The sequence below is a fragment of the Leopardus geoffroyi genome, chromosome B3 (genome assembly GCF_018350155.1).
Source record: "Leopardus geoffroyi isolate Oge1 chromosome B3, O.geoffroyi_Oge1_pat1.0, whole genome shotgun sequence".
Taxonomy (NCBI): domain Eukaryota; kingdom Metazoa; phylum Chordata; class Mammalia; order Carnivora; family Felidae; genus Leopardus; species Leopardus geoffroyi.
The window spans coordinates 68027153-68045301 of record NC_059337.1 but is presented as its reverse complement, the minus strand read 5'-3'; the positions used below and the strand labels follow the sequence as shown (position 1 = coordinate 68045301).

Below are 18149 nucleotides of genomic sequence, written 5' to 3'. Positions count from 1 at the left end.
CATTCCTATACGCCAACAATGAAGCAACAGAAAGAGAAATCAAGAAATTGATCCCATTTACAATTGCACCAAAACCCATAAAACACCTAGGAATAAATCTAACCAAAGAGGTGAAAAATCTATACACTGAAAACTACAGAAAGCTTATGAAATAAATTGAAGACACAAAAAAATGGAAAAAGATTCCATGCTCCTGGATAGGAAGAACAAATATTGTTAAAATGTCGATATTACCCAAAGCAATCTATCTACATATTCAGTGCAATCCCTATCAAAATAACACCAGCATTTTTCACAGAGCTAGAACAAATAATCCTAAAATTTGTATGGAATCAGAAAAGACCCCGAATAGCCAAAGCAAACTTGAAAAAGAAAACCAAAGCAGGAGGCATCACAACCCCAGACTTCAAGCAATACTACAAACCTGTAATCATCAAGACAGTATGGTACTGGCACAAAAACAGACACTCAGATCAGTGGAACAGAATAGAGAACCCAGAAATGGACCCACAAACATATGGCCAACTTATCTTTGACAAAGCAGGAAAGCATATCCAATGGAATCAAGACAGTCTCTTCAGCAAGTGGTGCTGGGAAACTGGGCAGTGACATGCAGAAGAATGAACCTGGACCATTTTCTTACACCAACTACAAAAATAAACTCCAAATGGATGAAAGACCTCAATGTAAGACAGGAAGCCATCACAATCCTTGGGGAGAAAGCAGGCAAAAACCTCTTTGATCTTGGCCACAGGAACTTCCTACTCAACGCGTCTCCAGAGGCAAGGGAAACAAAAGCAAAAATGAACTACTGGGACCTTATCAAAATAAAAAGCTTCTGCATAGTGAAGGAAACAATCAACAAAACCAAAAGGCAACTGACAGAATGGGAGAAGATATTTGCAAATGACATATCAGATAAAGGGTTAACATCCAAAATCTATCAAGAACTTATCAAACTCAACACCCAAAAAATAAATAATCCAGTGAAGAAATGGGCGAAAGACATGAATAGACACTTGTCCAAGGAAGACATCCAGATGGCCAACTGACACATGAAAAAATGCTCAACATCACTCATCATCAGGGAAATACAAATCAAACCACAATGAGATACCACCTGACATCTGTCAGAATGGCTAACATTAGCAACTCAGGCAACAACAGATGTTGTCGAGGATGCGGAGAAAGAGGATCTCTTTTGCATGGCTGGTGGGAATGCAAGCTGGTTCAGCCACTCTGGAAAATGGTATGGAGGTTCCTCAAAAAATTAAAAATAGAACTACCCTATGACCCAGCAACTGCACTACTAGGTATTTATCCATGGGCTACAGGTATGTTGTTTCAAAGGGGCACATGCACCCCAATGTTTATAGCAGCACTATCAATAATAGCCAAAGTATGGAAAGAGCCCAAATGTCCATCGATGGATGAATGGATAAAGAAGAAGTGCTATATATAAACAATGGAATATTACTCAGAAACCAAAAAGAATGAAATTTTGCCATTTGCAACAACCTGGATGGAACTAAAGGGGATTATGCAAAACGAAATTAGTCAGAGAAAGACAAATATCATATGACTTCACTCATATGAGGACTTTAAGAGACAAAACAGATGAACACAAGGGAAGGGAAACAAAAATAATATAAAAACAGGGAGGGGGACAAAACATAAGAGACACTTAAATATGGAGAACAAACAGAGGGTTACTGGAAGGGTCGTGGGAGGGGGGGGGTGGGCTAAATGGATAAGGGGCATTAGGGAATCTACTCCGGAAATCATTGTTGCACTATATGCTAACTAATTTGAATGTAAATTAGAAAAAAAAATAAAAAAATAAGATGTCTGATGAGCCCCAAACACGCAAAATTTTGAATCCAGACTCCCAAAAGGCTAGGTGATAGAATTAATGCATGACTGAAGGTTTATGTATGTTTATAACATTATGAGTATAGTTTAAAACTAAAGATTTATGACTAAAGATGCTTTGAGGAACACCATTAGATAAGATGTCAGAAAATCTGGCTTCCTAGCTTGGGTATTCCACAAACTGTGTTAACACTGCACTAGCTGCTTAATCTTTCTGTCTTGATTCCCTCATCAATATTTAAGTTTAAATACATCCATTCAAATGCTCCAACAGTTCATGAACAATTAACTTGAAAATGAAAAATTTTTGAGCTTTTGCAGTTAGGTGGAAATCTACCTTTCCAAAGTGATTTCCTAAGTCATCAGCTCCCACCAGCCTGCTCTGTGCCTTGTTTGCTGGCTTCTGTCCCCTTATTTATGTTTTTGAGAGAGAGATGAATGGGAGAGGGGCAGAGAGAGATGAAGAGAGAGAGAGAGAAAAGCCCAAGCAGGCTCCATGCTGTCAGCGTGGAGCCCATGTGGGGTTTGAACTCCTGAACTGTGAGATCATGACCTGAGCCGAAGTCAGATGCTTAACCGAGTTACCCAGGCACCCCTCACCTCTGTACTTCTTAACCATTCTTCAAGACTCAGACCCATGTCCATCTCCTTGAAGTCTCCCAGACCACACACATTGGGAGTTTACACATAGTGTAGGTGAGCTCCTCAAGGACAGAGCATGACTGATTGCTTTGGATGCTGCTCCCAGCAGCCCCCACAGCATATGTTGCAGAGTCCAGCATGAAATAAAAGGAATATTATGGCTTTCCACTCCCCTTGATCCTTCAGACATCCTGGCCTTCACTACACTCAACCCAAAATTCCAAGATTTCAAAGACATGAAGAGACTGACGACTTATGTCCCACAAATTAGTTACTGATGAGGCAAAAGGATCTGGTACCTGTTTCCTCACATTTAGTTTGAATATGCACAATGATCTTGATTTATTTAGGGAGTGTTTAGAACTGGATGTGGCTGGGCTTAACTGTGAGTCAGCCTCAGTGTTTCACCATTAACATGCATAGCCCTTGGAAGGACAACTGAGGAATCCAGCATTGAGAATTTAAGCTAACTTACTTAAAACTTCCTCATTACCAATGTGTATGTGGTTTCTACAAAGTTATGAAAACAACTGGAGCCTATATGAAAACAACTTTCATTGTCATCCATAGTAACTAATCTTAAAGTATTGTGAAATCCAACTTCATTTCTCGCTTATGTGGAGCTAAAGTTAATCTACTTTTCACATGTGAAATATATTCATGATTCTGTCCCAAAGTGGAAAATTGATATTTAGTATTGTTAAGCCCCCGCTAAATGTCACACTAATTCATCGGCTCAACTTTGTGCTACTGTAATATTACAGTGCTCATGGGGTCAAAGCCACCAATATATGAATTCACAGACTGAAGTGAGCAGACACTGGCTCCTCCCCATGCCTACCAGAAAAAGAAAGATGAGAGACTTTCGTATGTTGCAAGTCCGGGTCTGGTTTATTTATAAAGCAATAAATATTAGAAGCACAAATAAATTGCACATGTGTAAACAAACTGTACAATGATTGATGAGAGATAAGGGAGGGTGGTTCGGAAGATTCCAAGAAGCATAATACTGTCATCCTGAATGTAAGGTAGACTAAGAGAGAAGGCACCTTAGAAGCATTTGCGGTGGACGATGGACGGGCCTGCCTCATCATACTCTTGCTTGCTAATCCACATCTGCTGGAAGGTGGACAGGGAAGCCAGGATGGAGCCCCCGATCCAGACAGAGTACTTACGCTCAGGGGGAGCAATAATCTGCAGGAAGGAAAGAAAAACTTCCAGTGAACTCTCACATTCCAGGCAACAGATCAAGCAACATGCCAGAGAGAGAGAATCACCAAAAAAAATATTAGATGTTAATTCATTGTAATGTGAGATGCTTCATACCAGAAATTAATATGACTGAATCGAGTTTTACACACTGTCCTCTATTTCATTATTTCCATTATCAAAGGCTCTACAAAATAGAATTGCCCCACTGCCCTGAACTAGAGTATAATGTGGCAACAAGCTACATGCATGATAGAGGACAGCGCAAAAGTTGGGGACTTTTAAAACATGTCCGAAGATTTAGATTTTTTTTTCCTTTCAAGATTTATTATTATCTGCTGCTTGAAAATGTTTTTAAAGTCTCCTAGACTTTAAAAGTCTAGAGTGCTAGAAAAGCTAGTAAAGTTTATAGTAGGTGGGAAGCAAAATGTGAGTTCTACTTGGAATACTAAGTCCTGCCTTGGCTCTCACACCACAGGAGTTCTTTACCTTAATCTTCATGGTGCTGGGAGCCAGGGCAGTGATTTCCTTCTGCATGCGATCAGCAATACCAGGGTACATGGTGGTACCTCCAGATAAGACATTGTTGGCATACAGGTCCTTGCGGATATCAATGTCACACTTCATGATACTGTTATAAGTTGTTTCATGGATGCCAGCAGATTCCATACCTAGAAATATGTTTAAAAAAAAAAATCAAAGTGCACTCAGGCCAGGGGCCCAGGGTGGAGGGAAGAAAAGAGGACTCCTTTGTGTTGAAAAACACATTTGTCTCCCATTTGTCTCTGAAACATATGTTCCTCTATAAGATGTTCCACACTGCAAGGCATTTGTGGAACAGGTGTGTCTAAAAGTGCTGACAGTTAATCCACAACAGATTCTGCCAAGACACAAACAACTGTGTTTAGCACCTGTTTGGAGTGAACACGTGCTGTATCCGTCAGATATATGGAGATATATTTGGAAAGGGTGAGACATACATTAAAATTAATGCAGTTTTTATTTATGGACCAAGATAAGATCCCGACAAGCTTCCTCTTAGAAATCATTCCCGAGGAAAGACGTGTGGTGAAATACAAGGGTCCAGTTATTACAACGAGTATGATCATTGTTGGATTTCATGATAAGTAACTTCAGAGGGAAGTCCACCTACATGGTAATGGAACTTACTGGAATAAGTCAGCACTTCTGAGTAATCATTCCTTTCCTGCCGATTCGGATTATTCAACTACTATTCTGTCAGAGCCTCTATTCGGACATGAAGTCAATGTGTCATCCTTTATCATATCACTGCAACATTACAGTATGGCCATCCTTGTAATGGGCCGTTGGGATCTGAGGCTGAGCTGTGTGGGACTCTAAGCTATGACTTCTTTTAACTCAAGAGCCTCTTAGTCCTTCTTGATTATAATAGACTTTACTCTGGGACACCCCCAGATTTCTAGAGAAAAGCTGTGCATGTGCACGAGACGCTACAACTCACCAATGAAGGAGGGCTGGAATAGTGTCTCAGGGCAGCGGAAGCGCTCATTGCCAATAGTGATGACTTGGCCATCGGGCAGCTCATAACTCTTCTCCAGGGAGGAGGAAGAGGCAGCCGTGGCCATTTCATTCTCAAAATCCAGGGCAACATAGCACAGCTTCTCTTTAATGTCACGGACAATTTCCCGTTCAGCTGCAGAAATAAAAGTTATGACGGTCAAGTTCTGAAGAATGAAGTAGGTAGATTCTCTGGTGGAGGAAAAAAGCAGACATGATGCTGTGGCAGAGGAGACACATACACACACACACACACTCACCAGTGGTGACAAAGGAGTAGCCACGCTCAGTGAGGATCTTCATGAGGTAGTCAGTGAGATCCCGACCAGCCAGATCCAGACGCATGATGGCATGGGGCAAAGCGTAGCCCTCATAGATGGGAACGTTGTGAGTTACACCATCCCCAGAGTCCAGAACAATGCCTGTCAGGAGAAATAGACAAGAACAAAGTAAATCTCCAAGGACACCACTGCTCTAGCTGTGTCAAAGCCTACTTCCAATCTTGGCTAAAAGATACTAGCACTGGGCATGGGTCCAGATAAAATTAGATCCCTTACACACAAAGAATAAAAATGAGCATAACGAGTGCTAAATCTGAAGCCAGCAACAGCTCACCCTTTTAAATATTGTAGTAGAAAAATTTCCCCAGGACACTTTCAAATGACCATCCCTTCTACCAGCCATTAGCACATTATGTAAGTATCCAGGCATGGATACTTTCCTCCCATCCAACAAATACGTGTTCTCTCTTTTTTGACTCAGACCCTGTAGGAAACGTTGGTTCTCCTTGGGGATGTTTGCCCAGGGACTGTGATGGTATGGAACACAGTGTGAAGAGCCTTAATACATGATATCACATGCTTTAGGAAAGGTAAGGATCTAACCCCATGTGCTTTCAATCGTTAGAAATGCATGTGATCTGAAACTGTTGTTACCTCTCTCTCTTATCTCAGACACCTTCCCAGGGAGTGTGAGGGCAGGGATCATTCCTTTTGCAACTGGGGAAGCTGATTCATAGCAAGGTCAGTGCCTTAGGAATGTGCTTAATCAGTGACTGTCTCCACAGCCCAAACATACCTGTAGTACGGCCAGAAGCATACAGGGACAGCACCGCCTGGATGGCTACGTACATGGCAGGGACATTGAAGGTCTCAAACATGATCTGAGTCATCTTCTCACGGTTGGCCTTAGGGTTCAGTGGGGCCTCAGTCAGCAGGGTGGGGTGCTCCTCAGGGGCCACGCGGAGCTCGTTGTAGAAGGTATGGTGCCAGATCTTCTCCATGTCATCCCAGTTGGTGATGATGCCGTGCTCAATGGGGTACTTGAGAGTTAGGATACCTCGCTTGCTCTGGGCCTCATCACCCACGTAGGAGTCCTTCTGACCCATACCCACCATGACTCCCTAGAAGAAGAAAAAGATGGGAAAGTCAAGCTTCCACTATTTCAGGAATATAACAGATGCCTCATAAATTTACATCTAACTGGCCAAGTCAAGGAACATCTTATAAATACCAAAAATAAAAATAGAATTTTACCTCAATTTAGAAATATCATTTAAAATCAATCTAGTACCTTCCCCCTATCTACCCCCCCCCCCCACCCAATCCCCAGGTATAATTCTATTCTTTAAAATATAACCAGGGAAAGAGGAATGAAGCTACTTCACCAAAGAAGTACAGCCTCACCTCATTTTAAAAATACCATAATGCCTTCATTAAATTATTAAGTCCATCGCCCATGTCAACTAGAATATAAATGACTGAATTAATGACACATCGCATTTCTCCTAAGAAAAGATTTTGACATTTATCAAGTGAACATAAAAAGATGGGCTGATATGCCATTATCACTCCACAAGCGAAATCCAGCCTGCCCAGAGCTGGCCTACAGTACCCATCAGTCACCACCACTGAGGCATACAGCTCTAGCCCTGGCAGCCTGTCTGGCCAGGCATGTGGCAAAGCCAGAGAGCGTGGCATTTCTTTTAATAAGCAAGGTGGTATGTCACTATCCCCATGGCACTTGCTGCCTCTGTCACGCCTGGCTTCTAAAAATGCAGCAGCCAGGAAGCAGACAGATTACATCCTCTGAGAGCCCAGAAAGCTGGCTGTGAACGGAGGGAGGAATGTGGGCTGGGTCCCGGTTGGTGGAGAGAAGTTGTATCATTGCAAGTTTTGAGCAGGACTGAAAAGGGAGGCCGAGGGAAAGACTGGAGTGTGGAAGGGGCAGGGAAAAGGCGGAGTACTGAACATGAAGGTGCGGAGTGGAGGGGCGAAGCCGCTGACCTTTCACACAACGAGTGGGCCCCTTGGAGAGCCCTGTCCCTGAAAGGTGGAAGGGGGACCCGTGCACACTGGGCGGTGTGAGTATTGTTTGTCCTGGCTTGGATCTGAGGCGAATCCATCTTTGCCTTATTTGACCCGAGCAGTTCATGACACAGGGGCGTCAGGTGAGACAGTTCCTGGATTGCTGGCCTGAGGAAGTGGCAGGAAGGGGTGTGGAGTGGGGCTGGGGACCGCCGCAGGTAAGAGCAGGCCATTCGGGGCGGGGGGTTTACCTGGTGGCGCGGGCGGCCCACGATGGACGGGAAGACGGCACGGGGCGCGTCATCCCCAGCGAAGCCCGCCTTCACCAGCCCGGAGCCGTTGTCGCACACAAGAGCGGTGGTCTCCTCGTCGTCGCACATCCTGGCACAGCTTCGGCGGGGTCTGCAGGTGGAGAACCGGGTGGCCCGCCCTCACTGCCTGCGGTGGCGCTGACCTCCTCCCGCCCGGAGGAAAGGACAGAGCAGAGGAGGGTTGGGGGCGACGGGGGGAACGCCTGCCGTCTCCCTTCCCGTCGGGGCGGGAGAGGAAGGGTGGGAGGAGACTGCGGAGGTTGAGGGGGACGTGCATAGAGCAGGGGAGCGGAGGCCACCCAGGCTCCCCGGCCAGGAGTCACGCTCTGTCCCGGGGGCAAGGAGGTACCGTCACCCCTTAGCAAGCCCTCCCCAGCCCTTCACATGTTTGCCCTTCCGCGAACTGAGAGCCCACCTGGGTCCCAACCACACCCCCACGCCCAAGCCCCCGCTGGAGGGAAACGCGCACGACAGCAGGGACCCCAAACGCCCCGTGGGGGCGGGGGCCGCAGGGTTCGCGTTCTGCGCGCCCCTCTCTTGTTGTGACGACCCGGGACAACAGAAGTTAGAACCAAATCCAGAAGTTTGGTCTTTAAAAAAAAAAAAAAAAAAAAAAAAGTGGCGGCGTGGCAGTAGCGGGGCCCGCCGGCTCGGGGCGGGCGGGCGCTGACTCACCGTCCGCGGGTCGGGCTCGGCTCGGCTCGGGCGGCAGGCGCTGGGAGGCCGGCGCGGGGCGCGCCGCTTTATAGTGCGCTGACGGACGGGGTCAGTTGGAGCGGCCGGGGGCAGGGGTGGGGGGCCTGGCCGGCCACCTTGCCTTATTTGGTCGCCTTCGCACCACTGAGGAGCGCCCAGGCCATTCATGGAGCCAAGGGCAGGGGAGAGGATCAGCCAGGGGGCTCCCAGACCATGTAAGGAAGGGGAGGGGGCAACCAGGGGGATGGCCAAATAGGGAGCGAGGGAGGGGCGGGCGGCGAAGGGTAGGGGGCAGGGGAAGACTGAATGACGCCAGCCCACCTCCTCCCCCTTCTTGGATGGAGGTGCACCCTGGGTGTGCTGTGGGTTTGTTCCTCCGCGGCCCCGCCAGCCTGAGACAATAAGCCACATACAAGCCGGAAGGCTTGGCTCTCTTCCCTCTGCTGAGGGGTCCTGACAGCTGGACCGGGACAGCAAAGGAGCGACAGCAGCTTCTCATCTTCCAGGACTGGAAGCCCTGGCAGTCCTCGTGGGCGCTCAAGGCACCACACCAGCACATTTGGGTGGCCAGAAAAGGGGCACCTGGGACAGGTCATCCTTCTGGTCTAGTCCCCACCGGCCTGGGTGACTTGATTCAGGTTGCTGGTGTCACGCTCCTCTAGGTCAGAAAGCGGAGGGTAACCAAGGCCACCCTGACCCCCGGCTCATGCGTGGCTTCGGGTGTGGCTAGGGAAGAGGCTCAGAACTGCAGTAAGATCCTGGCCAAGTCTTGCTGGAGAAGGGGCCAGGTTTCCCCCAGCACAGAGAGCTGGTGGCTCTCCCCCTACTGCCAAGGTTCTGCTCAAATTCAGACTCCTGTCTTCAGGCTAGAAAAGGATCCCCTACTGCCAAAGTGAAAGAAGGAGGGAATGCCAAAAGTGGTGTGTGCACTTGGCTGGTGGAGAGATGAACATCTGTAAACTGGGGGCAAAGGCCCTTATGCCAGGTGGAGACGAGACTGAAAGAGCAAATATTCTTGTCAAGAAGATAACCGCAGCTTCAACCAAATGCACACATCACAGGACAGCAGAGTTAGAAAAGCAGAGCCTTGCCTCCATGCCACCCCCACCCCTTGAACTACTGAATCAGAATTGGCAAGATGCCCAGTTGATTTCTACGTACATAAGAGTGTGAGAAGCAGTGGTATAAATGACAGCGGCTCCTTCATGCAAACAGATGTAGAAGGACTACATCTTGGGACTTTGGAGAAGGGAACAGAGAGATGACATGAACCGGGGAGAGGAGAAAGGAACAGAGAGACCTAAGAAGGACACACACGCATCACTGATTCGCTGTGGGGTGCCCTGTGTTCTCGGTTCTTGACTGGCACTTTGATTTTTAATGCTTGTGTTCTCCCTCCCACTCACACCAGTTAAAAATAGAAAACTGGGCACAAGGCATTCATCTCTAGAGTGGTCTTGGATTGATATGCTGAGGAGGTCTACTGATTAGATACTTGTCCAGACTGGGGAATGTTGGGCCCTCCCTGCTGAGCTCCCCAACCATGTTTGGGTTGGTCTGGAGAAGAAACTGTGTGGGCAGCTGGGTGATGGAGCCGGGTGAGGGGTCTGGCTGGGGTCATGCCCTGCCACACAATACGCCTTTTACAATGAACATGCTGGTGGACAGGATGCAAACAGTGGAGCTGCCTCAGCTCAAGCATTTGCAGAAGAAAAAGGAGAAATGGGACTGGTGTTATAGCCAGACAGCCCTGGGTTCAAATCCTGGCCTCCCTCACTTCTGGTGCATTTGGTCTTGGGCAAGTCACTTCACTTTCCTGAGCCTCAATTTTCCCCTCTGAAAAAGGACACAATAAGGATAACTCTTTTCTGCCAGGGGTTATTAATTATCAAAATAATTAGGGACAAGTGATAGAATCCACATAGAAGATACAAAGCAAATGGTCACCGTTACAGTTCAGGAACAGTGATACTCTTGGAGGCAGCAGTAGCTTGCTCTTTTGAAGAATTGGGTCAATTTCATTCATTTATTGATTCAGCAAATATTTATGGGACAGGAACTGTGTTAGTCACAGGGATGCAGCGATAAGTGAAACAGAGCAGCTCATACTCCAGGGCAATTACAGAAAAGTCAGAGCCACTGATGGAGCATGCTGGGGTGAAAAAGGAGGGGAATCACTGTGATAGTCATGAAAAGAGGGATCCAAAAGAGGGGTCAGAGAAAGACTTTTTTTTTTTTAACATTTATTTATTTTTGAGACACAGAGAAGAGACAGAGCATGAACAGGGGAGGGGGAGATACAGAATCTGAAGCAGGCTCCAGGCTCTGAGCTGTTTGTCAGCACAGAGCCCGGCACAGGGCTCGAACTCACGAACTGCGAGACCATGACCTGAGCTGAAGTTGGACGCTTAACCAACTGGGCCACCCAGGCGCCCCAAAGCCTTCTTGAAGAAGTATCACTTCATTGTCTTTAAAGTAGAGTAGGACTGAAATCCGTGGACATTTGTGTGAAAGCAAGTTTCGACCCGGAGTGGAGGATGGCAGATTTCCACGTTCACTGCCATATGTGCAAAGGGAATTCCTGGAAAGTCCAGTTTATCACTGAGCACCAAGGCCATTGACCCGAAGCCTTTGTCAATACTTCCAGGGCTCAGGAGGCCAATTCCAGCCCGCCCGCCTTGAGATCAGTCTGCTCTGGTGGGAGTGGGTAGGTGGGTGGAGCCCTGGGACCAGTTTCTTAAGACAATCTAACCCTTAAAATGTTTTTAAAACAGTTTCATTTCTTTCCCATTCAAAACAAAACGCAGGGGTACCTAGGTGGCTCCGTGGGTTGAGCATTCAACTTCTCGCCAGGTCACGATCTCACAGTTCTTGAGTTTGAGCCCCACGTCGGGCTTGGTGCTGTCAGCGAGGAGCCTGCTTTGGATTCTCCGTCCCCCTCTCTCTGCCCCTGCCCTACTTGTGCTCTCTCTCAAGAAGGAATAAACATTAAATAAATAAAACAAAACATATTTTCATATGCATTATATTATGGCAAGAAAGAACACTTGTTTCCTTTAAAGATGTTGATAGTTCAATATTTATTAATTGTAATACTACTCAGTTTCCGCATTTTACAACTCTGGACCCTATTTTATATATTTTAAAATATAAGTCAATGGGAAAGTAAGATTCAATGACTGATTTTTTTTTTCTTTTTTTTTTTTTAGTGCACACTCACAGGATAGCATGCAAGTGAGTGAGGGGCAGAAAGCGGGGAGGGGAAGAGAGAGAGAGAGGGAGAAGCAGGGGCTGACCCAGGGCTTGTGTTTTTGCCTGAAGCGGGACTCGTGCTCACCTGATGTGGGACTTGAACTCACAAACTGTGAGATCATGATCTGAGCCAAAGTTAGTTGCTTAACGACTAAGCCACCCAGGCACCCCCTGATTTTCATTTGATACAATTTTTGAGGGATCCATTTAATTTGAAAATTAAGATTGGCTTCTGTCACATTTACTTATGTACAAATAACCTCTCCTCTGTGGTGCAGCCTCGATATTCCGTTTCCTTTTTAATTGTGGCAAAATATACATAACCTATCATTTCCCATCTTAACCATTTAAGCTTGTACAGCTCAGCAGTGTTAAGTATATTCACACTGTTGTGCAACCACTCTCCCAATTTCATTTTTCCATGCGAATTTGGGTTAAAGTGACTTCAGAAGCCAGGAGTGGCTGTGTCCTACAGTGTGAGAAAGACTGGTCTAAACCCTCTGAGGCAGGGAGCCATTGCGCCTGTTTTGCCAGAGGTCACTGAGATGAGCAAAGGGAAGAGTGAGGATTCACCTCCAGACACCTGGCTAGGCCCTGTTCCGACCACCACCTGAAATGCCTTCCCAGACTCTACCTGGGCTGCTGTTTCTCAGAGTGGAACGTGAGAACCACTTGCAGCCAAATTCCCGGGACTGTCTAGTAGTCCAGGTTCCACCCTGGGAGATTGAGTCTGCATTTTTAAATAAGCCACTGCCTCTCTTTCCCAGGTGATTCATGGAGGGAGAAACCTGGCCGCACTGCCTGGATGTTTCTGCCCCTCCTCACGGAGCTATGCTCAATGCTGCCCAAGCTGCCAGCCCTGGCCAGAGTCCAGCTTGGCTGACCTTGAGCATCCAGGGCGGGAGGGAAAGCCGGGGTATGTCCCCAGGGCTCTCAAGGGCCCTTGAGGCCCTTCTGGGCAGGGATAGGCCATGAGGCAGACGTGCAGGGCAGGCTAAAGGAACAGAAGGTGGGACAGTTCCCGCTGCCCTTGCCTCGAGGGAAGCCTGTTTGGTCCACCATCTGCTGGGATCTGGAAGGGAGCGGCCGGCCTCCTCCTCCGGGCACTGGGGGATTAGCAGTCACTTATCTCAGCTGTTCCTCCATTGGAGGTGTCGCAGTATTTACAGAGAAGCCAGAAACAGACTTAGCCACACTTAATTCCTCCCCATGAGCCCTCCCCACCTCCCCTGTGGCCCCTCCTGCATTCCTTGGGCAAGGAGGGAGGGAGAGGCTCTTTCTAGACCACACTAAGGGTGGGTGGGGGGAGCCAGCTTTCTGAAACATTTCTATTTTCTTTCCCTACACATTTGTTCACTCCCACTGCCCTCTGGCTGGGGCTGGGTTTCAGTTTTCATGAAAAGAAGAAAGTGACGTGACTGTGAGGGTTGCAGGGCCCCCACACATCCTGGCGCTCAGAATTCAATACCGAGGCATGCCTAATCTCCACCACATGCTTTCCCATGTTTCACACGCAACCACCAAAGAGATTAACCCAGGGGGAGGGTATTTCAACTCTCCACGGATTCTGCTCTTGGCAGATTCTGGCAGTGGCTGCCTTCTGACATGAGAGGTCCGAATGGTGATGAACCATTTAATGAGATTTTGAAAAGGAGGACAAAGCAAGGAGGAAGGGAGAAGAGGAAGCAGGAGGTAGAAAGGGGGGGGGATTTCTTCTGGATCTTGGAGCCACATGGGTCTAACAATCTAAAAGCTACATTTTCATTCCCTCTATCCTGATGTAAGTCCAGGAAATCACAAAGGATCTCTAATAAGCTTTTTTAATTCCTTAAAAGGACTTTTGCCCTCCAAGAATGAAATGCTGATGCTCACAGGTTTCTGTTTGGAAGGTGTTTCTCTTAGCTCAGATTTGGCTTGCTCCCCACACCGGCAATAAGTCTATTTATGGAGTTTCAGTTTCTCAAGTGTTACCTGGAACAAGCCTGGCTTTCCTGGAGAGCCCAGGTGTGCTATTGCCCAACCTAAGCCTGACCGTGTTTCATGCTCATACACGTGCCAGAGAGACTGCGTAGGTGAGATCTGTGAGCTCAGAGATGACAGCCACTTTTCATTCACCTGCACACCATGGAGCCCATCTCTTCCCCATGAAAGGTTGGGCATTCATTCATTCGACACACAATAATAGTAGTAGGAATACTACTCGCTAACATTTCCTGAGCACTTGCTGGGGGCCATGCACTAACTGGAGACTATACGTGGGTGCATGGTCCACTAGAAGCTTTCTAGACGAAGCGAGACTGGCTGCACAATCTGCAGAACTGCCCTTTGATGTGATGTCACCGGCTTATACTGAGGGGATGTGTAAGAAGTAGACCGCCTCTGTCACAAACTGAGGTACCACGGCCTCGATTGCAAAAATGTTGTCACCAGCATTCACCAAAGGACACTACCGTCTCTATGAGCCTTTTAGAAAAATTTCCTTGCTGGCTCTAGTACCAACAACAATAGCACTTTAGCGGTGTCTGGCTGGCTCAGTTAGTTAAGTATCTGACTCGGGTTTCGACTCAGGTCATAATCTCAAGATTTGTAAGTTCGAACACCACATTGGGCTCTGAGCTGACAGAGAAGAGCCTGCTTGGGATTCTGTCTCTCTCCCTCTCTCTCTTCCCTTCCCCCATGCTCACTCTCTCTCTTTCTCTCCCAAAAATAAATAAACTTAAAAAAAAAAAAACCCAAAGACAGTAGCATTCTGTCAAGTAACTGGTTTGTTTTGATCTTGTAGATCCTGAATCTAGTGACTCACCAGGTATTTCTTTTGGGAGGGGCTAAAAAAAATCTTAGAAAGCCACCCATATGGCCCCTTTGTTAACATGATTACAAATCGTTATGGTCCATTTTACATGCCCACTTCAACTTCTCGTTTTTCTTTGTCTTCCACTGTTAACCTTTGTCTCTCTTTGTAAGCTGCTGTAAAACTTTTGTGGGACAAAACAAAGGATGGATGAATAAATAGAGAAGACTGAACTCTGGGGACAGTGGAGAGAATAGGCAGCCAGGAGTCCAGATGACTGGCATACGTCTGTAGGTTCCTTTCATCCCTGTGCAAGTGTTGTATTGCTTTGATTTTCCTCTTAATATCATGATAAGTATAACTGGAAACATAGAATAACATCTCCCCCAGCACAAAATAATATGTGCTTATTGTGGTGAACCGGAAAACACTGGCCAGAAAAGTACAAAGAAAAAGACATGTCTGGTTGAGTTTTTTTAGCCCTATATTTTAGCATCCCTAAAATAAAACTAAATGTGATATGAAATTCATGAGGCCTTGGCTTCCATATCTACTTAACAGGCGCGGGACTGAGGAAAGACAGCCTCCTATTCTGGTAGTTTGCAAGAATGTCCACTTGTTCTTCAAAGAGAGACACGCAATGCAAGGAATTTACATTTAAAGTATTTCTTGGCTTTACTATTATAATCTAAATTATCTCTAGTCAACAGCTGGAACCAAAGAATGCCAAGTTGGGAGCAGGGTCTGCTCTTAAGATTGTACCATCTATATCTCACTTATAGATTTTAGAGGGCAGGTGTTAGTTTCCAATTCAGCTGTTGAACTCTTTCAAAATTGCAGTCTAAAAACAGAGATCTATTACTAACATAAAACTCGGCCATATAAATATGTTGCTGGAGGCTTTGTCTGTATGTGGGGAGTTGGAAAGTAGTTGTTTGAAGGAACAGGTCTACAGTAATTATATGATCAGTATTTCCCAGTTCCTCTTGGTTAGGGCTACAGATAACCAATTCATCTCCCCCCAAGCCCCAGAGCCTCTAATTTAATTTCATAAATTAGAAAAATAATAAAGATAAAGGCTTTGCCTAAAACCAGTGATCTGTACTAACTAGGGGAAGGGAACAGAGATGGTTTCTCCAAAATAAGAACAACTGAAAATCCTTCTCAAGCAGTTGAGTGTGGATGCTGGCCCTCACATAAATAACTAGGGCTAGGTGCTTCTGGCATTTCAGAGAGAAGACCCAACCTTCAATAACTGAGAATAGAAATGAATCAGCCATTAAACCATGATGTGGCTTTGACAAATGATGAGAAAAATCTCGAGCATGATCGAAAGAATGTAACAGAGTAAAGTATTACATCACCAAAGAAGTACCTGCAAGAACTGGATAGATCTCAGGTGAGAACATTCTTTATGGAAGAACAGGAAGGGTGTCCTCTAAATTCTATTGTCCTCTAAACTCTATTCAGATATGCAGTTTTGTGGGGAGAGATTCTAATTGCTGTTTAACATTATAGCTCAGTGTTTATAACTGCCACAAAAGGTTCATGCTGGGCCCATCTCCCCACCAGTGGGTATAAAGCCATCTTCTTCCTGGGTCCTCTGCCCAGTGAGAAGAGAGTCCAGAGCCTTTTTCCTGAGGGTGCAGAAAGGAAACCCTAAAACCCTACACCAAGCTGACCCTTCAGATTGGCGTAATGGGTCATTTCTGGTGTCCAGCCGAAGATCACATCATTATGCTGTTGGCTCAAGGTGGTGAGTGGGGATGAGGAGAGGGGGTAGGGGGATGGTGATGGGGGAGTGACCTACAACCCCTCTACTCTTCCCATGAAACCTGACATACAGATACTGGTGCAAGGGCTGAGGCTTTGCTTTTACACTGGGCAGTAGAAAATCTAGGGTAAACACGGGCTCGTTTTGTCCAACTGAGGGATGTGGGCCCCAAAATGGTAATAGGAAAGTCAAAACAGATCCCTTGTTTATTAGAACAGCTCCAGTGTTCTAGAAGTGCCCACACCTCAGGCTTAAATATTAAACCCTAAAATATCGTTCTGTATCCTATAACTTTATGTAGTCAGATTTTTCTGTGATCTAGAAACTAACCTTTATTCTGATTACATATGAGAGGTTAAATGTTAAGCTTGCCTACTTTCTCACCTGGAATAGATCTGTGTGAATCTGAGAGAATCAGTCATGAGTGAAAGATTTATTGCTTTGGGACTCCTTCGTGGCGCAGTGGGTTAAGCATCTATCTGACTCTTGGTTTCAGCTCAGGTCATGATCTCACAGTTTTGTGAATTTGAGTCCCGTATCGGCCCTGTGCTGGCAGCATGGAGCCTGCTTGGGATTTTCCCTCTCCCTCTCCTTCTGCCCCTTGCCTACTGACACTGTCTCTCTCTCAAAATAAAAAAATAGTAAAAAATTTCTTGCTTCTATTTCCTACATTTCATAGAGTACACCTTTCCAAAGCATCTAATTCAGTCATAATCACACAAACAGGTTTTCAAAAACTTCAAAGTTGGTGTTGAGCAGTGGCTAAGAATGAACAGATGTTCTTTGTTTCTTCAGATAATAGTGGGTATAGAAGCTCTAGGTAACATTTTATAATGTTGCCACACTGAGACTGTGATACATATGAATATACCTTTTCCTCAAAAATGTGCATGGTAGAGGGGCACCTGGGTGGCTCAGTCAGTTAAGTGTCCGACTTCAGCTCAGGTCATGATCTCGCAGTCTCTGAGTTTGAGCCCCGCATCAGGCTCTGTGCTGACAGCTCAGAACCTGGAGCCTGCTTCAGATTCTGTGTCTTCCTCTCTCTCTGCCCCTTCCCTGCTCATGCTCTGTCTCTCTCTGTCTCAAAAATAAATAAACACATTAAAAAAAATTTTTTTTTAATGTGCATGGTAGAAAAAACATGGTACCTGATTGTCAGAACCTGTGTCATTTCCAGTAAAGTATCTCTTACCCTCCCTGTCTCTCTGAACAGAGATTTCAATACTCAGCAGCAACCAAAAGAGCATCCCGTTCTCAGTAACTGGTTTTGAACAAAAGATTTCAAATAATTTCCCTGGGAAATTCCAGCTTGCTTTCACCTATGCAGAAGCTTAAGAATGTTCTTACTCTCTCATTTTACAAATCACTGAGCAAAATTTTTCAGATGAATAAACCTTTGATTTGAAAAAGCATTATTTTTTTTAAATTTTATTTTTAATATTTTTGACAGAGAGAGAGACAGAGCATGAGTAGGGGAGGGTCAGAGAGAGAGGGAGATACAGAATCTGAAGCAGGCTCCAGGCTCTGAGCTGTCCGCACAGAGCCCGACGCAGGGCTCGAACTCACAGACTGTGAGATCATGACCTGAGCCGAAGTTGGACGCTCAACGGACTGAGCCACTCAGGTGCCCCGAAAAAGCATTATTTTTAAAAAATGTTTGTTTGTTTAGTTATTTTACAGGTAGATTGCCAGAACGTGAGTGGGGGAGAGGAGAGGGAGACAGAGAAAGAGGGAGACAAGAGAATCCAAACTAAGCA

General features: G+C 46.0%; 1 protein-coding gene across 1 annotated transcript; it reads right to left on the bottom strand.

The window, feature by feature from the left end:
* Positions 1-3382: 3382 nt before the first annotated feature.
* ACTC1 (actin alpha cardiac muscle 1) lies at positions 3383-8692 on the bottom strand. The gene is made up of 7 exons (XM_045450112.1): positions 8555-8692; positions 7820-7970; positions 6340-6664; positions 5523-5684; positions 5207-5398; positions 4213-4394; positions 3383-3708 (listed from the first exon to the last, which is right to left on the bottom strand). The coding sequence occupies exons 2-7, from the start codon at positions 7946-7948 to the stop codon at positions 3565-3567; spliced, it is 1134 nt and encodes a 377-aa protein (XP_045306068.1). The 5' UTR covers positions 7949-7970; positions 8555-8692; the 3' UTR covers positions 3383-3564.
* Positions 8693-18149: the final 9457 nt, after the last annotated feature.

Coding starts and splice junctions, on each gene's coding strand:
- ACTC1 (XM_045450112.1), bottom strand. CDS start 7,948: ATGTGCGACGACGAGGAGACCACCGCTCTTGTGTGCGACAACGGCTCC. Junction 5,399..5,522: donor CTACTCCTTTGTCACCACTG/GTGAGTGTGTGT, acceptor TTATTTCTGCAG/CTGAACGGGAAATTGTCCGT. Junction 3,709..4,212: donor CCAGCACCATGAAGATTAAG/GTAAAGAACTCC, acceptor TCCTTCCTGCAG/ATTATTGCTCCCCCTGAGCG.